Genomic DNA, 22,657 nt, shown 5'->3' with positions numbered 1-22,657 from the left:
AATTTCAAAATAGTTATTTAAAAAATGCTTTTTAAAACATTTTTCCTTGATAACTAATTTTTGTATAATAAAACAATAAAATTTTATTCTTTTTTATTTAAACACTGTTTCAATTTCCTCAGAATCTTTAGCTCATAGCGTTGATTGTGATGTCATTTGTTTAATATTTCAGTTTGTTAAAGTTGGTTTTTTGCTTTGCACAAAAGCATCAAAATTTTCTACCATGCTCAGTTATTGAGCATGCAGTTAGAAGAAATTTTAGTGGACTTGAGGAACTTGACACATGGAGTATCTTTAAATCATTTTTGCCACCTAGATTATTGTTTGAGGTAAGAATTAATGTTTAAATAAATGTCTTAATTGATTTACATTTAAAAGCTACCCCCTGTGCATTAATAGGTCAAACGCATTAACCTCAATTTAGAACAAACTTTCATGTGCAGATGTATCTGCGTTGCAGTTGATAGCTGACAATTTTGCTGATAATTGTCCCTGTTATGAAAATCGAAAGTCTTCTGAAAAATTGGAAAAAGCACACTGTTTAAGCTCTCGATATCTTCTTTTAATGACTGATAATTATGCTGCTTTGCCAATCATTGAGCAACATTTTATAAAAGACAGTAAAACAAGTTGTGTCATTTTCGGAAGTAGTTTTCCAAAAGATCAGGAGTTTACTCAGGTAAGTAATCAAGTTTACAGTTTTTACTTTTTTAAAAAGTAGATTTTTTTATTGATCATATATTAATTCAATCTTTAAAGGTTTGTCGCGATATCAATAGGATAAAGATTTGCATGGAGACTGGCACTAGGGTTGTTTTGTTAAACATGGAAAATCTATATGAAAGTCTTTATGACACATTAAACCAGGTATTTTTTACTTAAATACTTTATTTTTAGTCAAATTTTTTTTGTTTTCTTAAAATAAAGTCTTGGTTATTCTTTAAATAAAAAGCAATTTATTAAATTTGAAAATGGTCAAAAAAATAACTAGTTTGAAAATTAGATAATTTATAACAAAGCAAGAAGCTTTAACAACTCTTTGCAAATAAACTTTTTTACTATTAAGTATTTATGAAGCTAGTTGCAATGCATAAAAAAAACTCAACTTAAAGCTCAGTGAATTCTCAGTCGTCTATTTACTTATGGCCAGCAGTATTTGAGAAATAGATAAAATATATTGTAGTTTATACTTTCCATGTTTCGATCCCTATTTTTGAATTTATCTTGCCATAAATACGGTTTTGAAGTTTTTAGATTGTAATGAAAAAAACAGTACTTGTTGCAAATGATTTTTGTTGCAAATGATTTTTGTTGCAAATGATTTTTGTTGCAAATGATTTTTGTTGCAAATGATTTTTTGTTTTGTTGCACTTGTACATTTATCATATTGAATGAAAATGTCTCATTTGAACTGCCCTCCCCAGGCATGATGGTTAACTATTAATGTCAGCTTGCATAATATCCATTGAAAATTGTCTTCTGAAATCTTTAACAATTATACTTTCCAAGTTTGCATATTGTATTCTACAGCCCATTTCCATTGACTTTGGCTGCAATATCTAGTCGAGTGGCTTATGATAAACTCCAGTGTGTGAGTTTTCATCCATTGCTTTGTGGACTTTGCTCTATGTAGCATTAGTAGAATCTTGCTTGAAAGTCTTATGACCAGAATTATACACAGTTTCAATTAGAAACATGACAATCTAGACCAAAATCTCAATTTCCCACTTGTCTTTACATTATGAGCTCAAAAATATAACTCAGTTATACCTTCATACAAGACAACCCACAAAACTATCACAGATTCTGGAGTTTAAGGGCAATCACCTCTTTGCAGATCTTCAATACATTTTAATAGTGTGATACTTAAACTGACAAAAATGTCTCCTGGCTTCTCAGCTCTATGTAATAGGGTTACCACAATGTAATTTTCTTTATCACGCACTCCATGTTTTCTGCTTCATATTTGGTAACTTACTAATTGTAACAATACCGCATAAGATTAAAGATTACCCAAACAAAAGTGCTAGAGTTTCTCTGATCTTTCTAGATTTCATAATTCACCAGGTTTTTGTAACATTATTTTTAGAAAGATTAAGTATATAGTTCTTCATAAATCTGAATTCATGTTTTTTGATGTTCAATTTCTAAAAAAAAATTTGAAGATTAAAAAACTTGACCAATAAAAATTAGTGATATATAAAAAAACTTATCAGGCTTGCAACAGATTAAGAAAGAAATTGCTTACTCAACTGCATAGATTTCTTACTTAATATGATTACAACATATCATTATGCTTTAAATTTTAATCAAGTTAAAAATTGAAAAATGTAATTGGTATATATACATTTTTAAATTTAGGTTTGTTAATAGTTAGTTGTATGAAAGGTTTTTAAAAATGTTCTAAAAATTAAGATTAAAATTTTTCAAGTTACTAATTTTCTTTTCTAAAATATTTTAGAAGAATAGAGAAAAGAAGAATAGTACTAAAAAACCTAAACTCTTTAAGTAACAGAGTTCATGATATTTTTTAATGTTACATCTTTATTTAGATAACTGTCAGTGTATTAATGTAAATGCCCTGAATATAATATTTCAGTAAAATTTTTAGTATTATGTATCTCTTGGAGGAAAGAACTATGTAGATTTAGGCATCGGAACTCACCGAGTTAAATGCAGAGTGCATGAAGATTTTCGGTGAGATTATTTATAAAGCTACTTCTACTGTTTAATAAATTTTTTTACTTAAACAATTTAGTTGGTAGTTCTTTAGTTTACTGTCTAATAAATGTTTTTGCTTAAGCAATTTAATTGGTAGTTCTTTAGTTTACTGTCTAATAAATTTTTTTGCTTAAACAATTTAGTTGGTAGTTCTTTTGTTTAAGAATTTAATTGGTAGTTCTTTAGTTTTGGGAAAAAAGTTTGATTCAACTTTTAACATGTAAATTTTAACTGAAAGAGTTTTTTTTTCTTTTTATGCTTTATATTTACAAATTGCATTCAGTCATTAAGATGACACTTCTATTTGTGATGAAAATGTGCATTAGGGATATGACTTTTTAACTTTTAGTGAAATTATTAATTTCCTATGTCATAAATCAATGAACTTTTGCTCAAAGATAATGAAAACATGGTTTATTCTGCTTTTGTTTTTAAAAAGGTCATGCACAACACTATATTTTTAAAATAGTATATAAATAATAGTTGCGAGTGGCATAAGTATGGCTTTTTGCATCATTATAGAACTTTCTTGAACCTCCTGGAACCTTAGGGAATTTTCTGGAATTCTCTGGTTGTTTTTAGAAATCTCTGAAACATTTAAGCATTTTCGGGAGTCTTTTAGAAATTTTTGAAAGTTTGAAGGTTTTATCGCATATAAGCTGTCTGATAGAGCAATGCTAATAATAATTTTTTTCTTTAGAAATGTATTTAAGTATTTCATTCATAATACCAAATTAGAAAAGTGCTTCCATTACTGAAAAAAAAAAAGATGATATGGAGCAAAGGATCTTGTACAACTTTATGAGTTTTTTGAGGAGAAGAAGAATTGTTTCACGTGAAGAAAAACCATTAGAAAGTAATAACAGGATAACCACTCAAAGTCCAAGATGTTGGTCGTTTTCTGTTCCTGGAGAATCAAATTGAGAAAGAAAAAACTTATGGCATAAGGAATTAATTTTCCATATTTATTGATTCAAATTGCACACAGAAAACTGGATAAAGTGCTGAAAACCTTAACAAATGTGTAAAGCAAAAATATGATTCATTGAATAAAGTTTTTGACATCAAAAAAAGAGATGGTGAATGGCTCTGTTTTATTAACAAAAAGATTGTATTATCTTCAGATAAAAAGCAAAGGACAGGACAGGTATGTAACTCGGAAGGCTGTGAGTTTAAAAAACTACCCATCCATCAGAAAGAAAAAAAATGTCTTTTGAGTCTAGTGTAACAACAGCAGCAGCAACAGCAAACACAACTTCCTAAAACAACAGCAACAACATCAACTTCCGAATCAGAGATAAGATTGAATATCAAGAATCTGAAAATTCTAAAGAACAATCCATAAGTACAAATGATAATGGTACTAGCAAAAGTACAAGCAAAAAGTACAACAAAACCAAAACTGCAACCAAATGAGTAACATCTTCAAAGCTGTCAACTAGAAAAACATCAATCATTTGTGATCAGTTATCTCAGATGGGGTTGATGTTCAGACAACCTCACAATCTGGCATATTCACAATCACAATAACATTCAGATACCTTCACAATTTAGCATATTCACTATTAAAGACGCTGTCAAACTTAAAAAACTAATGAAGATAATTGGGTGGTAAATGTATTAATTATTAAGAATATCAAGTGTTAGTGTTGAAGAAAGAACGAAGAGAAGTTAATTTACAAGCAATCGATCTACCAGACAAAAAAGCAGATAATGTTGTCAAAAGCATAACACTGCTCTTGATGAATACAATTTATCGCAGAGTATAAAGATGATTGTAGCAGGCGCTGCAATTGTGAGCACTGGATTAATGTTTGTAAATTCAGATCTTATGCATGGTCAGACCGTTATTTTACTGATCAAATGTAGAATGCAAATGATTATCAGTAGCTATGTAGCAGTTTACAAATGCACAAGAAAGCGGTAAACTCTGTGAAAATGTTTCAGTGTCAGCAACCATTAAGAGTGGAAATACCTAGAATAAATCAGTGCGCAGAACAGGCAATCAAGTGTCTTCAAGAACTTTTTGATTTCTATAAAAACAAAAGAGAACATTCAGCTTAGATTTACTTTGTCTAACAAAATATAATTGTATACTATGCTTTAATACTTCACATTCTCGTAAATACTTCGCATTCTTTTTATGTTTTAAGCAGTAGCTTTTCGTTCTTATAGAATTGATATGTAAGCACATAATCTGACATTAATTTGTAATTAAGTGTTATGCTGTAACAAATTGTTAAATGCTTAAAAACTACATAAGTACTCTCCATTTACAAAAATTAGAATTTGTTTTAGAATTGTTTCTTTAACCATATGCGTTTATGGTAAAGTTGTATTTTTGGTTTTTGCATGAACTTTTTCAACAAAGAAATCAAGTTAATGTCTTTTGACATGAGTTTTGAACAAATTTTCATCAATCTATTGCCCAGGATTATGAGGTCACAAAAAAGTCATAATCCTAATGTACATTGTAATAATAACTGTAAGTTTGTCACAAAAGGAAGATGGAATTACAATTAAGAAAATGATGAATGTAATGAAAAAAGTTTTGTCTATTCAAAAATGTTTCATCACATCTAAAAATATGTATTGCATAAAAAAAAGTTTCTTGGTCAGAAAACTTTTATTGATTTGCAATCAATAGAAAAAAATTTTAATAAGTTGTCACTTTATTTTGAACTTTTAGTGAAAAGTGAGATAAAAATGTTATTGATAATTTATCAATAATTTATCAATAATATATTGATAATATATCGATAATTTAACTATTTTACTAATGAATAAAAGAATTTTATTCTAAAATACTGTCAAAAAAACGGGAACATATTTTTTCCTTGTATTTTTCTCTTAAAAACCAACCATCTAAGAGATAAAAAGAAGCACATTTTAGATTAGATATATTATTTACATTGCATGTTAAAGAAAATTGTGAAACTGACTAGTTAAATTCCTTAATTATCAAATATCTTTTAAATGATTGAATAATTTTTTTAGGCTCATGAATACGTGAATATGTTTTATAAAAGGATATTGTGAAACAATCTTATTCAATTCCTGCATTTCTAAATATCTTTGAAGTGATTGCATAATTTTTTTTTAGGCTCATAGTGATTGCAGATAAAATCAATGTGTACAATACCTTCCCAATACCTCTTATAAATAGGCTAGAGAAGCATGTTTTAACAACATTGAATGGGATGAAACCTTTTCAAGTAGCAGTGGCAGAAAGGCTTAAAAAATGGGTTTTTGATTTTTCTTGCTTAAAATCATCAACGTAAGTTTTTCTCTTGTTTTCCATTGTTTTTTTTAAGTCTAAAATTTGTTCAGTTTATCATTTCAGAGTTAAGTTTAAACAATAAAGCTTTAGATAAAATCTTTTTTAGACATGAGTTTGAACCTTCTGAATCATTTATTGGGTACACCGAAGACAGTTGTGCATCAATTATACTTAAAGTTTCCCAAGAGTATAACAATCCTGATGAAGTATGTATTTAGATTACAATTAAAAATCAGCTTTTAAAGTGTTTGACATTTTTCATTATGACATATCATTGTAGTTTTTTTTTATGATATTTCAGTTTACCACTAATTTTCTCGAAACAACTTCCAGTTTCCATAGTTTGCATACATACTGTTTTAATATTGTATAAAAAAACACAACTTGATTAACTTTGTATGAATAATCTTGCGTTTGTAAACCCTTGTTAAAAGCAAAGTTTAGGAGATTTTCTTTTTAAACAAGTCTTTTAACTTTAACTGTTTGCAGTATTTCTAAACTTTAGTTTTTAAATATTTTCAAATAAACTTATCAGAGTTATTTCCTTGAGTAAAGGCTTATAGCTGTCCATGTTTTTTATTTGTTGAATTTGTGCTAAAAAACTTCAATTTAACATTATTACTTTGAAATAAAGTCTAAATTTTTTTGTTTTTTTAAATTAGATTTTTGAAGAAAGTTGTCGGTTGCTTCTAAATATAGCTACTCCTGACTCTTTATCCCGTGTTGTAAAAACAAACTTAAAAGATAAGTTTGATTACTATTGGAATATTTATTTTGTTGAGCAGTTTCATTACAATCTGGTGGAATATCTTCAAAATGAACTTGTAAATTCATATAGCAAGTTTATGCAGGTACTTTTAAGCAAATTACAACATTTGGTTCGGTGTTTGAAATGTAACTATCTAATAATGAAGGTTCATTTACAAATGTAAATTATAAGTTTAGGTAGCATATTAAAATTTGGGAATAATCTGTTCTTTTAAAGAACACTTTTAAAATTAGCACTTTCTGGAGTCTTTCAGAAGTTTATGGAAATTTGAAATGTTTAATGTTGTATATAAGCTGTCTGATAGAGCAACACTAATAATAATTGTTATATTTTTTAGAAATATATCTAAGTATCATTTTCATTCATAATGTCATGTTAGAAAAGTGCTTTTTTGCAAAATAGTTCTATATTGCCAAAGTTTGAGATCTAACAGGACTCAAACATATAGCAAATCACATTTTAAACATCTTTTAAAATTTTTAGTGAAATTTTATATAGGACTAATAAAATTCTTTTCCTGATATTCGACTTGTAATTGTATTGGATTTATTCTTGATAATAGTCATATAAACTTGTTTTTATTCAGTTTCCTTGTTTTTTTGGTTTGTTTAGAAAAGATTCCTTAAAAGCCAAGCAAAATACTTTGAAAGTAAATAAGTCCCTTCTTAATTATCTGTAACTCCCATAAAGTAATAAAAGCATGCAATACGTCTAGGTTGAAATAGAATAAACAAGCTAAATTACCAATTAAGCAAAATACTTTAGCATTATGTTTTTAGGTAACCACTTTTTCAAGACTTTTATCACCATGTGACAAAGAGCTTCTAAATGATGAGCTTAAAGGTTTTAAAATTGAGATGATTTCTATAATGCAGTTTCCAACTGAAAAATCCTTCAGGGATTGCCTAAGGTAGATTTATGTTTGGTATTTCATAGAATGATATTACAAATCTTTTTTCTACAATGAAGTACTACTATCAATTTATCTCATGTCTCAATACACTTGCAGATATGTTCCACATATCTTTATAAAAAATTTTTTTTAAACGTAAAAAAAGGTTTCAAATATGTCTAAATGCTAATATAAATGAAAACAACTAAAATTTTACATTTGCGTTTATATGTTTTAATTCGCATGGCATATTGACCTTAAAACCTGAAAACATTGTTTGATGTAAATATAATTCACATGACCTTTTTTCTAAATTCTGTTAGAGAGTTGAAATTTTTTATGTTTCAATGAAAATAATCTTTTTTTAGAGTTTTCTGCAGCACTGAAAGCAAAGAAAGAAAGCTTATTATCATCCAAGCAGATAATGCACAAGAGAGGAGCAAGCTGATTGCATGTGCACAATATATTTGTAAAGAAGCAAGAGATCAGTTTAAAGAGAAAAAGATATCGCTTCTCTTTGTCTTGCAACTAAACTATAAAGCCAAACGCCTAAATTTATTAGGCTCTTTGTCATTCTGGGAGTGCAGTCATATTGATGAATTGCATAGCTCAAACTTACCACCATTCATCAAGTATTCTGGGAAATCTTTGCATGAAATTCTGAGTTTTGAGGATGTAAAATTACAAATGATTAATCTAATATTAGGTTGTACTCATATGACTGTTAGACGATTGAGCGACACAAAACAAATGAGTATTGAAGAAATCTCACAGAGAATTGATATTATAACAAAATTTTTAAAAAGCAATCCAGTAGGTTAAGTACTTTTCATCATTATTATAATTGAAATATAAAATGATTTAAGTAGTCCAATACCTGTACATTAAAACCAAGTAAAAGGTCAATATTTTTACTGCTATAATTTGTCTTCATAATGTTCATATGGAGTAATCCAGCGTATGCTATAAATAGTATTATAGTATTTCATTGATAAAACCTAGTATCATATCTAGAATTAAAAAAAACCTCACTTTTTAGTTACCTAAATAAATTTATAACAAAACATTTATTTTTAAATAACAGATATTGATAAATACTTACAATGTAAAATTGAAATTGGTGCATAATACTTATGTATAGATTTTTTTGTTTAGATATTCAATACTTGTTTGTCACAACCATATTGAAGTTGATTCAAATAGGTTTAGCTGAAGAGGACAGTCAAATGCTGCCTGATTATGTAACAAATTGGGTACAACATGAAGCAATAGAACAAAAGTATCAACCTGCATATGGAACTTTTAGGCAGGCATTATTTTGTTATGCCGAAGATCGCATTGTGCCTATTCTTGCCTCTATTCTTTCAAGTTTAGATAGCTTTGGAAATCTTGGGCTTACTTGCAGAGAACCAGAATACACAGAGTTGTGGTTGAACCTGTTTTCTAAAATTACCTTCATCTCAAAAAATGTAACATTAAAATTGTCAAATCCATCTTTTCGTTGCAAGTTTCCATTTTCAGATAGGATCTTCAAAGAAATTGATGATGCATTTAAAAGTTATATAAAACCAGGTTAGATGTTTTTTTTTATTTGGTAATAATAAAAAATAGCCATTGTACAGAAACAATATTTTTACAGTAAACTAAATATATATATATATATATATATATATATATATATATATATATATATATATATATATATACATATATATATATATATATATATATATATATATATATATATATATATATATATATATATATATATATATATGTATATATATATATATATATATATATATATATATATATATATATATATATATATATATATATATATATATATATATATATATATATATATATAAACACACACATGTATATACATATTTTATCAAACTTTAAATATTGCCATATGCTAATACATAAAATTTTAATTGATTCAATGTTATCAAAATGTAATCAAAATGTTCATTTGGTTATGAAAAACTCCTTTGATATTTACAAGATGCAACTCCTGAAACTCATGATTACAAGCAAATTTATGACGTAGTAGCATCTTTACCAATGGGAAACCTGGTTATGAGTTTGCCAGTTCAGCGTGTTGATGATTACATTTTTGACTTAGTGCATTTAATGTTTCCTGATCAATGTCAAAGCCCTCATCAAGGCCAAAGTTCTTACAAAGTAATCACTGATAAATTTGTATCTTATTTTTTATTTTTTCAGAAGCTTGTTTGTCACAAACATGTTTATTTAAATGTTTAGATTTTAGCATTTGCTTTAATTTCATTTGCAAAATTTATTGTTGCTGCAAGGGATAAGCAATATAAAGAGCTCAACATCACAAAACTAAACAAATTTAAAAATGCTGAATGTGATATAATTGTTATGCACATTGTTCTAAGCACTAAGGAATTTCAAGAAAGACTTGAAAATATTGCATTTATGCTTATAAACTATCCAGAAGTTGGAGAAAATCTTCATGTTGAAAATGCTCTAATTGTAAGTTATTTGTTTGATTGGTTTTGAACTTTTTTAAAGTTATAATGGCATTTTATATCATTTTCTTGTATTTGTAATTGTTGTTGATTTGTTTTTTGTTTGTTTGCTTTTGCTTTTTTTGCTTCATTTATATAATTCATTTTTCAAGGATGTAGATGTGTTGCTTATGGATAGATTGTTATCTGATATTGCTTCAAAACGCTTCTGTCCCAGTGTTATTGAAGAAATAAGAAAAGGAAAAGTTTGGGTTGTTAATGTGGTTGAATCTGCAATGAAGAGCAATTGCAATTCTAAAGCAAAACAAATCATATACAACTCACAGTATGAATTATCAAAATTAAAACAGAATTTTTACCAATAAAAGCTTGGGCACTTGAATGTAGCCTGTACTCTAACAAACTTAATCCACAAACTGCACATGCAGCTTGCTTATTTATTTTATAGGATATTTTTTTTTATTTTATGGCTTTTTCTTCTCTTTTCCAGCGATTTTATTTTTTTTCTTATTTGGAATTAAATAGTTGAAAAAAAGAATATAATCAATAAAAAAAATCAAATGAGTTTAATGAAAAACATTTTAATATATAAAGTATAAATGTTTTACTATAAAACTTAATAAACAGGTTCGTTTTGTTTAGAATTAAATGGTGTAAGCTTCGAGTTTGTCAAAAGTTTGCTGATCTTGTTTTTCAATCTTCAACCTGTTTTTGCAATCACCAAGTTGTGTTATTGAGTTCAATGTGGAAGGTTGTTTTTTTAAAATTTATTTAGAAATTGTTTAGAAAAATGTTTTGAGCTTTTTTCTATTTTTTTTCAGTCATTTAATGTTTTTGTTCTCTTTAAAGTATTTGTTATATAAATTTTTGTTTTGTTGATACTAATAAATTTTTTTATCAATAATAAAGTATAAATATTTATTTTTGGCACAAATATTAGAAATTAGAGACACTGACAAATGATTTGTTGACTGTAAAAGCTTGGAACATTATTGAAGTATTTTTAAAAGAATCTCTTATGATCAAATATAGCAGCTTGTATGTAGCAATTTATATGTTCAGAATAACTTTTTCTTTTCAATACTTTTTCTATTTTTGTGTGTTTATGTGTCTAAGTAGTTTTTATAAAAATAACAATTAATAAAACTTCTCCTCTTTTTTTACTTTAGTGATGAAGATTGTATGATTTGTTGCAATGAGTTTTCCTTTGTACTACCATGTTGCAGAGCTAATTATCATCTATGTATGCATCGCATTCTTCTTGAAACTTTAACGTGCCCAAAATGTAATGTTACTTTTAATGAAAAAGATATCTTTCAAGAAAGCTTAGAGAGAAGGTATGCATTCATCTAAAAGTTTTTTAGTAGTTGTGTTTTAGGATAGATAGAGCATCAAGTTTCTGTTTTTTCTCATTGAATTTTACACTTTGCAGTAAATAAATTGTAACTATGCATTCTAAAAATACTGGTACCATTCATAACTGAGCTTGATTTACATTTTTTTAAAAACTGCACTAGAACAGTTTTACATTCAAATTTAGACACATGATTTTTGAAAAAGAAGAGTTCAAAAAACGTTGCATTTCTTTTTATGCTGAAATTGTGACTGAGTTTTGCTTTGCAAGGAAAGATTTTAATCGAGTTAGTGAGGATGTTGTAAAAAAGATGTTGGATTATGTTTTTTCTACCAACTGCACTAAAGCATTTTCTCCGATACCAGATTATGCACTAGACTCAACTCCTGTAATTCGTTCATTTTTGCTTCAACAGCTAATTCAAAGGTAGTTCTCTTTAAAAATATTTCTTTAAAGTTGCTAATTCTATAGGATTTTTTTACACTTCTTTTTGAAGATAAAAATGTTAAAATGATTGTTTTGGTAGCTCTTTCTTTGATACGTTATATAAAAATTTAAAGGTACAAAACAGAAAATTTCGATATTTATATGTTTTAAAGGGGCTACAGAGAAGTTGAATGTTATCTAAAACAACTTATGTCAAAGTTACTTGCACATACAGATCAAAGTCAGCTTTTTGAAGTTGTAAATCTTTTTATTTATTGCATGGAGGTGAGTATTTTATTTCATTGACATAATTGTCTAATAAGATATAAAATCTCTAATACTCATATAATCATGCTGTTGCATAATTTTTATATAAAAAGATTTCAGCATCCATTATTGTATTCCAAATAACCTTTAAATTATTCATTTGTTTTTGTTTTTTTTTAAAGGATAAAAAGGAGCTGGAGCTTTCTTTGCTGAAGAAAGAAACTTTATTTGATACTGCTTTACTTAATCATATCTCAGAGGAATTGCTTGATGCATATAACATAATTCAAGAAGTCAAGCCCAGCGAGTTTTTGACTGACATTTTTTTCCTTGAGCATACTGCTGGATTAAGAGCAATTTTGTCTCTATCAGCTCAGATATTGTGTGCTTGGTTCCTTGAGGAAAAAAAGTCTGTTGATCAATCATTGAAATCCACTCTCGATACCTTTTTTTCTACCTTAGCAAAGTTTGTTCTAAAGAATAAAAACAGTGAAATTCATATTTACTTGTTAAAACACATTGTACGTAATCATGGAATTCAAAGTTTAAAAGAAATTGTGAAGAAATCTGAAATGGAGTGGCTTTTGACTAAAGATGCAGATTCTGTATATATTGAATTTATTTATAGTTTAAAAAGAAATTAATTTGATAATTTTTTTTAAATATCTACAAAAACTTTTGTGAATGATTTTGTTCTATTTTGAAAATTAAAAGTGAATAACATTAATTTCAGACCAAAATAACCAGTTATGATAAGTTTTTGGTGTATGGTGAGTATTACAAAGAAGTTCGCAATCACTTTGCAGCTTATGTTTTAGAAGAGAATGTTTCCGGGATATCTCAACTTGAGCAGGTACATCTGACTATATGATCCATCTTATCAGCTAAGCTTATACGTTTATGATAATCGCTCAACAATTTAATAAATACGTAATTTCCACATTTCAATTTCTTTATATATATATTATTTTATTTTAGGAAAATAAAAAGAACTCATTTTTTCAGCTGTCAGTGTTCAAAGGATGTTCCAATCTTCCTGCAGAGGTAATAATTTTTAATTTTTAATATAGTTTTAACCTGTTTTATTTACATGCAGTTATAAAGTAATCTTTACTGTAATTTTTGCTTTTTGTTCTCTGTAGAATCTTACAAGAATTCAACAAACATTAAAAATACAGGTAATTAAAATTAATTTTGTCTGTTCACTTAATTTCTTTCGTTGAGCTTTGTTTATTTTAATCCTTCTTTTTAGACATCTGCCATGTCTGCCATGAAAAGGTTTTCTGCTTTGGAATACCTCTCAACTCTTTTGTTCCATTTTTGGGTGGTAGTTAGTGATGGAAATTCATTTACTCGCCTTTTTAAGTTACTGGCGACTAGTCCGCACAATGTTTATGTAAGAACCTTGCAGTATGTAACATTTTTTTTTAAAGAAGAAGGGTTCGTTGTTAGTTGTACTTTTCTTAATTCATAAACAACACATTATTTCAAATATTGAAGGGAACAATACTATGCAAATTTTAAAACATTGTTGTTCCATTAGGGTTGGTTTCTTCCTGCAATGCCAAGTGACATTTTATCAGAAGTATTTGGTCTAAATCGTAATGATGCATACAATTCTTTTCTCTTTTACGGTAAACTTATATGATGAAACAACTGGAGTTTTTGACGAATAAATTTATTATATGCTATTGTTTATATTGTACATTGTATGTTCTTACATTATATGTTATAGATTGTTGTATATTGTTCTAATTACTTTATTTGTTTGAATTTTCTTTGTACTGTTTAGAATGCCCTCGAGGTCATCCTTACGTTGTCTCAGAAGTGAGAGTTGGCTTAAAATATTCCGATTTGCAGTAGTTAATTTTTTTCAAAATAAGATAGCTTTTTAATAAAAAATATATATATTTTTTTTCAGTGCGGCCGGCCAACTCAAACTTCTTCCTGCAATGTGTGTCATTTACCCATTGGTGGAAGATCTCATAAGCCTCTGGTTAATAACTCCGTAATTTCTAATAGGTATCTTTAAAAACACAATTTGCAGCTGCTTTTCAGTTGTTCTTAACAAGAAAATTCAATCTTAGACTTTGTTATGTGCTTATGTGAGTTTTATCAGTTGCTTTATAGAGTTGACTCTACAAAACCTGGTCATTGTTTGGGTGCAGCTTCTGAACGCACTCAGTTCGCTATTCCACAACGTGATTTGACACCTCTATCTGTCACCTTTCAAAATCTTTTAGTGCATCTTTCGTTGCTTGTTGCAACGTTGTCAGGTTATGTCAAGGTATTTGTTTTTCTAAAACTCGAATAAAGATAAAGATGATAAAAAAAGAATAAAGATAAAGAATAAGAGAGTTATCTAAACTATTTTAAATCTTACCATCAATAATTTGTCAGGTCATGTCAAGGTATTTTGCTTTTCTAACATTCTTCATCTTAAAAGTTATCTAAACTGTTATAATAGTCACCATCAATATTTTTGTGTTAGGATGTTGCAAAGCTGGTGCACCCAAAGTTAAATGATGATAAAATCCAAACGTTTCTGGAACAACACATTGAAAAGGATCTGACACTGTTATCGAATAGAATTGCAAAGAATAATGATGATACTAACACCGCAGTTCATATTTTACTTAAACGCTTGCTTTTAAGTGATGAAAAGGGTACTTTTTTTTAAATTTAATTATGTTTTATATTTTGTTAATTGTTTTGTTTTCTTTCTTAAAACATTTTCACTTTTTCTTTTTATAGATAGTGTCTTCACAATGGATTTAACAAGTGTAGATAGGAGAAACCGATATGAAAAAGCATTTGACCAGAAATTTATTCAGCCTTTTCTTCGCGTTCGTTATTTTTTATGCAGTTGCTTTTATTACAGCAGATTTTTACACCATTTGCTCTTTTATTTGGTTTTTTAGTAAAATGTGCAAATTGAGCAATTGTTACTTTTTCAGTCTTTGGATGATGAATTACTTTTGTTCAACAAGTATTTGGTAACAGACCGATGTGTAAATGACTCGCCGTTAATGCGGAAAATATTTGAACTTGATGCAGAACAAAAACAAAAACAATCTTCTATCACAATTATGAGTCCTCAGCTTTGGTTTTACAGACAATCAGTTTCAGTTGAAAGTTTAAAGGTTGCTGTGCAATTTAGAGTAGCTGCAGGAGGTGCAAACGATATATCAATTCTTGCGAAGTTTTTAGAACAGGTTTGCTTTGTTATTTACCAGCTTGATAAAAGTTTTGAGTGATTTCTGTTTGCATTTTTCGGACTTACTTACAAAAATATTTATGAATCATTTAACTTTTTAGGAAGTAATACTTTCTATGATACAAGATTTGCCAACTATCTTAGAGCTTCAAAAATTTTTACAAGCCGAGTTCAATTATAAATTAGACAAGCAAACTGCTGTCGATAAATCTGTTAAGCAACTCTTATCAGAGATTCCCAGGGGTATGATTTATGATTCAATTTTTTGTTACAGTGTCCTGCAGCATCTTTACTTAAAGTAACTTTGCGCAAGAAAAAATATTAGTCGTGTTTTTTTGGTTTAGATTCAAAAAAAAAAGCAGACCAGCTCTTCAAATGCTTTGTTAAAACATGGAATCAGGCGCGCATCTTTTTCACAGGTTAGCTATACTTGCTTCTTCTGTGATATGAAAAGGATTTTATTATACCATTTTGTTTTGGGGCAACTATTGTTTCATTTTATATTTGTTATATACTTTTCATGATTTTTTTTCCTATCATTTTTCAATTTTATCTTTGAGCATTTTAGGTTTTACCTCATTTTTGTTTGTTAGAGAGGGAGAAACGTTTACAACCAAATCTCCCTTTGATAAAACTTGACGAGAACAGCAAATTGGTATTTTTTATCAGCACAAATTCTGACCATGGTTCATGTGCCACTATGTTGATCGATTTTCTAGTATTTAAACAAAACGAATTTTTGGAGGAATGTCACTTAATTAATAGTACCAAAGTTGCTCAGCGTGTTCCAATATCGCAGTTAAAAGAAAGTGATGTTATATCTTATGAACGAAATCGCGATCTTCTTCCGCTAGTTCTTTTAAATTGCGATTACTCTCTTGGTATTGGGAAAGCTCCTAAGATTGAACACAACTTTGAAGTAATTCAAAGACGTCTTTATGAGAATGTCATTTTCGGAAAAGCGTTGATTAAAAGGGAAGATATACAATTCTTTTACAGAGGTGACGTCAAAAGTTTGAACTTCTCTTTGTTGGGGCGTTCTGTTCGTCAGGTTTGCAGTTATTTATTTTATGGAAATTGTGCGTTAGTCAATTTATCAGATGTGCGTTAGTCAATTTTCTCTTTATAACAAAAATTATTTTCATGGATCAGTCCAAGTGAAGGTATAGATTTACTTGGAATTCGAATAATTCAAAACTATGCACAAAAATGGCTGTTTAACTTTCATTCATATTTTGGTTGGCGGGTTGGTCGCTAATAAGTTCACTACTTTTTTGGTTAATTTCCTTGCATAACCATGAAAATAACCCATGGTATTTAAATTGGAATTTGGATCACCATGGGTCATAGCTTTTTTATGGGTTTTCCATGGAAAACACATTACCCATGGGTTTCACATGGTAACGAAATATCAATTGAAATGTCATCGAGTTTTTTTCATGGTTTTTTCTTGAATAATTCATGATCCTTGGATTTTCATAGAAAATGTAAAAAAAATATTTGGCATGTAAACTTAACAAAAAAATTTGCTGCATTTTACTCTCCCTAAAATTGCTTAATAATTATGATTATCAGAATTTTTAACTACTTTGCTTTTTTATTATTACCAATAAACAAAAATACAACTATGCCATGATTTACTACTGCTCTAACTGCTGATGTCAGTTAAGTTGAAACTGTTTTTAATTTAAAATAATATTACAAACTGATGATGCTGGTAACCATAATCCAGCGAAATTTTCTCATAATAAATTATTATTTGTATTAGGAGAATACAAATAATTTATTATGAGAAAATTTAATATTTTCTTATTAATATAACATACACTCTTATACAAGATGTCAACATTCAAGTCATATACAGTATTGGACAAAACATTTGCAACCAAATAATGTTAATTTAGTTTCTTTAAATAAAAGTGCTGCATTTTTTCAATTTAGAGAAATAACTATGTAACTGTTTAGAGACAAAGTTCTTCAAGTTTTATTCATTACAAAGTTCATTATTTGTACACGAAAATTAATAAATTAATCAAAAGTATTATAAAAAGTTGATTTCCTTCTGGACAAAACAAGTGCAACTCGACAAAATGTTGACCAAGCTGTATTTCGCTATCAATATTTCGTGGCGAATCATTTGTTGTCGATCACAGCTTTGCATCTTCGAGGCATAGATTCGATCAGGTGATCAATGAAACTTTGTGGAATCGCTGCCCAGGCCTTTTGGATTTGTTCAAACAGTTGATCCTTATTACGAACACCTTCACGATTAATTCTGCGGTTGACGATCTCCCACAGGTTCTCGATAGGGTTGAGATCCGGAGATTGAGGCGGCCAATCCATCACCGATAGGTGGTTGTCTTGAAACCACTGCTTGACAACTTTTGCAGTGTGTTTCGGATCGTTGTCTTGCTGAAAAACCCATTTTATTGGCATATTCCATTCAGCATGAGGTAACATAACATCTTTCAGGATATTTTTATACATGAAACGGTCCATTATTCCATCGTTTCGATGTATTGGACCTAGACCGTTAGCAGAAAAACACCCTCAGACCATTACATTGCCTCCACCATGCTTCACGGTCTTATGGCAGTAACGTAAATCGAGGCGTTTTCCGGCCGGTCGACGTACACGGCAAATGCCGTCGCTCCCAATGATGTTGAACTTCGATTCATCACTGAACAGGACAGTTCGCCATTTCTGCACATTCCAGTCAATATGAGATGTAGCAAACAGGAGTCTTTTCTTCTGGTTTTTTAGTGAAATCAGCGGTTTGTTTGCAGGGCGTCGAGAAAACAATCCGGCTTCAACAGCACGTCGTCTGGTTGTTCGGTCCGATACAGGCAGCTCTAATTGCTTTTGTATCTCGACTGATGATATCCAGGGATCCTTATTCACGGATCTGACGATCATAGAATCCTCTCTAGAAGTGGTGGAACGCGGTCTTCCACCTTTGTTATCTGCTGCCAACTTCCCCATTGAACGATATTTGGAACATAGCCTTGATACGGTCCATTTTTTCACGCGATATTTATCACAAATACTTTTTTGTGACATTCCACTTACGTAATCGCCAATAATTTTCTTTCTTAGTTCCAATCCAAGACTGTCGGGAGCCATTTTTGCACTTGAAGTCAAAAAAATAATAAAAATAAATAATCACGCTTCTCAAGGCTTACCGTGTTGCATTTACCTTATGATGTTACAATAATGCTCTGTGGAACACAACGTCTTGGTTGGATGTGGACTGTATTGATGTAATGAAACACTTGTTGTATTTCACTTCTTATATTGATGTTCTTCGATAAAACACTTTGATAAAACTCACTTCGATAAACTGTCTTGATAATACTGACTGATTGACTTCCATATACTGACTGAATTACATGTCGATTTACATGTCTCTTATATAGTAAAATGAACCTGTGTGAACCTGTTCTGGAAGATTCTAGATGCTTCTTTTCGATGCTTCTGGAAGCGTCTGGATGCTTCTGAATGTTTCTGGATATTTCTGGATGCTTCCAGATGCTTCTTCTGGATACTTCCTTTAATTATTAAAAAACTTCCGTGACGTTGACACGGACCAGACTTAAGAAAATGAAACAAACCAAAAAAGTTGCACTTGTTTTGTCCGCTGCAAAATGGCACTTGTCAACGAAATTCTGCCTGTGTGCTGTCACCTGTCAGCTGATTGCTCATGTCATGGCATGCTATGACTCCAGACTCCTGAACTGTTTGCTGTGGTAGTATAGTTCGTTTCGTTTTTAAGACATGTAAAATTAGGAACACTTTTTAGCATTGTTCGATGTTGGTTGCAAATGTTTTCTCCAATACTGTATATATATATATATATATGCATGCATGTATGCATGTACGCACATACATAAAATCTTATATGTATACATACATACATACATATATACATACATACATACATACATACATACATACATACATACATACATACATACATACATACATACATACATACATACATACATACATACAGCAAACTTTAATTTAACATTTTGTTCAAAGTTCGCAGAGTTCTGTTAAACAGCACTATTTTTTGAACCTCTTTAAAACTGAAATGTTATAATACATTCAGCGGTGTAATTTTATACCAATCAAACCCATAATGGTATATCTATGCCAACATGGGAAAATCATCAATATGCAATCATCGGATAATTTAATCATTTTTATTAAAGCAACATGGCTTGTTCTCAATATTAAAAATAGTATTTAATAAATGTTCAAAACCAACAAATAAAATGGATGAAAATTTCATTTCTATATAGTGCACAATAAAATCGTAATTCTTTAGATGTAAGAGTATTGAAATTACAATACCTTATGACAATAACCAGAAGTAATGAATTACTTTTATCTGAATTAAAGTAGGTCTAATCACTTGTGCACTAAAATTAATATTTTTGGAAATATGACAGGTATGCCATCATAAATGTTCTCCCATCATAGATATCTTCCTCCTTCATTTGCGTATGATTATATGCAGCCAAAAATAGCTCACCATATTAAAACCTTCAAATAGTTGCTGCTAATTTTAAAACTAATGAGAGTTTGCAAATTAAAATTGTTTTGAGTGTATGCAGCTTTAAGCTAAATTATCACTTACAATAACCTTTCATAAATATTTACAAAAAGTATGGATTATATACAAGTACTTCATATATCAGAAACAAAAACATTTATTATACATGTGATAATGTGAATGTTTTATGGCTGTATTTGCTAAGTGGTTTAACTGCGAGCGTTCATCCATACATATATAGAGCCATGTTAAGTACATTATTTATAATTTAATTAGCCTTAGTTACTTATGGTTTACTTAGCTACTATGGTTTTAACAGTTAAACCCCATGGTGCCATTAATCGGACTCATGTGTCCGATTAATGGCATCATGGGGTTTAACTGTTAGGGCAATTGGAACTCACGGACTAAAAGTTGAAACCTATGATGTAAAAAAAGGAACCCATGGGTTCTTAATGGTGCACAATATGACCCATGGGTTTAAATCCATGGGACCTCATAGAATTTCATCGGGTTTCAATGGAATTCTATCACTTATCATGGGTTCCCATGGAATATTTTTTCTAGGGTAGTGCATTTCTGTTTTATTAACTTAATTTGATTGAGCGCGTATAAAAAACATACTAAAATTGTTGTAAAAATGTTTGGCGCACAAGTTTGTTAAATTGTTTTTTATTCTTTTTTTTTTCTTTTTTCTGAAAGCAGGTGTTACTCATTACCATTTTATAAATAATTTATAGTTAAATCACTCTCTTTAAAGGTCGTATAAAATAGCTAAAAGTAGTTTAATTAACTTTAAGCCGTTTATTTATTTATTTTTTTTTTTTTGAGATTTGAGATGTTAAAATGTAAATAAATGGGTTGAAAATCAATGAAAGCCACAATTTTTCAAATAATTGGTAAGGAGGATGGCTTCAAAACCAGCACTTTGAAAAAACAAACAAAATATTAATTTCCGAGAATCAAAATCCGATTAAGGTTGATAAACAACCCAAAATAAGAACTGGATACTAACTAAAAGAATTCCAACCAAAGTTTGCTTTTAAATAAATTGGCTAAATTAGTATTTTTTTTTTTTTTATATAAAAAGTGACGTGTAATGTCTGCTGCAAAAGCTGTTCTCTGTGTGCAACACATTGTCTATGGAATTGTGATTCTGTATTTAATGAATGCAATAAGAAAAGCCATAAAATCTGCCATTAGTTATGATTTCAGATTATTTTTGTTAATTTTAATGTAAATTAAAAAAAAATCTTAAATCTATACCTTACCTTCAATGACACCCTCTTAGACCTGTTCACGGAGAAAACAGTCCGGATGTTGGACTCAGGCTTGTCGGAACATTCCTTAGAGATAACAATACAAAGTTGTTTGCCTTGAATACAAAGTTGTCTACTTATATTTTTAGATTGTTTTCCTATTTTCTCCTCTTTCAACCAGTCGCCATTTTTATGAATTGTTATTTAAAAGGAAATTTACCGGTTTTATAGAAACCCCCCGTAAAGAATGTATTTGTTCAACTATAATATTAAATGTAGTTATTTGCCATTATCTTACTGTTTTTTTGTCAAAATTCGTAGCTAATTTATAAGTAATTTATATCTTTTTGGAATAGACTGATATTCCTTCTCCGGACCAAACAAGGATGTTGGCTGAAATGGTTGACGTTGCAGATGTATCTGTTGCTCTGCGTGCTGTTGAAACGGCCATTGGTATATTGACATCTACTGGAGGTGATTCAAACATGTTCTTCAGAGACTATTTAACAAATATTCTTCGAATGGATGAGCAAGAATGCCTAGTCAGCGGAAAGGTTGATTTTCGTGTTTCTCCAGAATATTTAGTTATTTTTTTGCTAAATTTTAGATAAGATTATAATCTTATTTTCATGATTTTTAAGATGCACGATTTTATCCGGCTGACGCACTTGTACTCGGTCTGGCTTATGTTAACTGTTGAGCGAGCACGGCGAATATATGCAAGTAACCAGGTATTCGACTTTTTTATTTTATCTTTTTAGCATGACTGTTGACTACTTTTGGTTTGTTAACATTTTGTTTTTATTTCTTAGATTCCATTTCATCTAAAAGAATGTTTCATGTCTGAGGACCTTGAGAATCTTGTGGTCGAAAAAATGAGAAAAGATCTGCACCATAACGACACGAATGAGTTGACAAAACTTGTCACTGAATATATCGTTTTAGAGCTACCATTCAGAAGTGAATCTGATGTTTCCCTAAAGTAAGCTGTAGTTATAGCGTATGATTAGTTACTTTTTCACCCGTTTTTTATTTGCTAAATTTTTCTCTGCTTACATTACGAGGATACAATTTTCGATGCTAACTCCTTAAATACTAGACTTTGCAAAATTTTAAGCAAAGAAACCGTTGATAAAAAATTTTGAACCTTAAGATTTTTAAAAAATCAATTATGTCAACATTTTTTAAATTTTGTATTTATTTCCTGGAAGGTTAACCGAAGCTCTTCAACTCTATTATGATCAGCAGGAGAAAGAGATCACAGGTACTGTGGAATTTATAAGTGAAGAACTTCTACTGAAACACATTTATTTTTTTTGGAAAATGGTTGTTTCTGACACCTGACATTTATTAAGCTACTTTTGTTTTTTTTTCAAGTTGAAATCTTTTTTTTTTCTTTCCATTTTTACT

The 22,657-nt window shown here is 29.3% G+C and overlaps 1 protein-coding gene across 2 annotated transcripts in view; it reads left to right on the top strand.

Moving 5' to 3' along the window:
- The window catches only part of LOC145192783 (E3 ubiquitin-protein ligase rnf213-alpha-like), a 74,651-nt gene extending 51,994 nt beyond the window's left edge, over positions 1-22,657 (top strand). The window contains exons 46-82 of one of the 2 annotated variants that reach the window (XM_090072692.1): positions 173-329; positions 425-679; positions 760-867; positions 2,612-2,697; positions 5,825-5,998; positions 6,108-6,207; positions 6,664-6,852; positions 7,550-7,680; positions 8,031-8,479; positions 8,818-9,234; positions 9,674-9,852; positions 9,934-10,170; positions 10,319-10,491; positions 10,809-10,917; positions 11,107-11,204; positions 11,336-11,503; positions 11,707-11,946; positions 12,120-12,231; positions 12,396-12,818; positions 12,947-13,066; positions 13,192-13,257; positions 13,356-13,391; positions 13,466-13,609; positions 13,757-13,847; positions 14,006-14,040; positions 14,135-14,235; positions 14,344-14,500; positions 14,705-14,879; positions 14,968-15,059; positions 15,171-15,428; positions 15,532-15,673; positions 15,775-15,849; positions 16,024-16,481; positions 21,604-21,801; positions 21,889-21,978; positions 22,060-22,229; positions 22,459-22,657. In XM_090072692.1, the coding sequence (XP_089928818.1) occupies positions 173-329; positions 425-679; positions 760-867; positions 2,612-2,697; positions 5,825-5,998; positions 6,108-6,207; positions 6,664-6,852; positions 7,550-7,680; positions 8,031-8,479; positions 8,818-9,234; positions 9,674-9,852; positions 9,934-10,170; positions 10,319-10,491; positions 10,809-10,917; positions 11,107-11,204; positions 11,336-11,503; positions 11,707-11,946; positions 12,120-12,231; positions 12,396-12,818; positions 12,947-13,066; positions 13,192-13,257; positions 13,356-13,391; positions 13,466-13,609; positions 13,757-13,847; positions 14,006-14,040; positions 14,135-14,235; positions 14,344-14,500; positions 14,705-14,879; positions 14,968-15,059; positions 15,171-15,428; positions 15,532-15,673; positions 15,775-15,849; positions 16,024-16,481; positions 21,604-21,801; positions 21,889-21,978; positions 22,060-22,229; positions 22,459-22,591 (6,346 nt within the window). In that variant the 3' untranslated portion in view covers positions 22,592-22,657. Of the gene's footprint in view, positions 1-172; positions 330-424; positions 680-759; positions 868-2,611; positions 2,698-5,824; positions 5,999-6,107; positions 6,208-6,663; positions 6,853-7,549; positions 7,681-8,030; positions 8,480-8,817; positions 9,235-9,673; positions 9,853-9,933; positions 10,171-10,318; positions 10,492-10,808; positions 10,918-11,106; positions 11,205-11,335; positions 11,504-11,706; positions 11,947-12,119; positions 12,232-12,395; positions 12,819-12,946; positions 13,067-13,191; positions 13,258-13,355; positions 13,392-13,465; positions 13,610-13,756; positions 13,848-14,005; positions 14,041-14,134; positions 14,236-14,343; positions 14,501-14,704; positions 14,880-14,967; positions 15,060-15,170; positions 15,429-15,531; positions 15,674-15,774; positions 15,850-16,023; positions 16,482-21,603; positions 21,802-21,888; positions 21,979-22,059; positions 22,230-22,458 lie in introns of those variants that run through there. The other variant, XR_016447552.1, reaches the window with a different exon arrangement.

The sequence above is a fragment of the Hydra viridissima genome, unplaced genomic scaffold, assembly GCF_058129835.1.
Source record: "Hydra viridissima isolate aposymbiotic clone 2 unplaced genomic scaffold, HvirCarnegie_v1 scaffold_15, whole genome shotgun sequence".
Lineage (NCBI taxonomy): Eukaryota > Metazoa > Cnidaria > Hydrozoa > Anthoathecata > Hydridae > Hydra > Hydra viridissima.
Note: the sequence above shows the minus strand (reverse complement) of the source record. Positions and strands in the feature narration are given on the sequence as shown.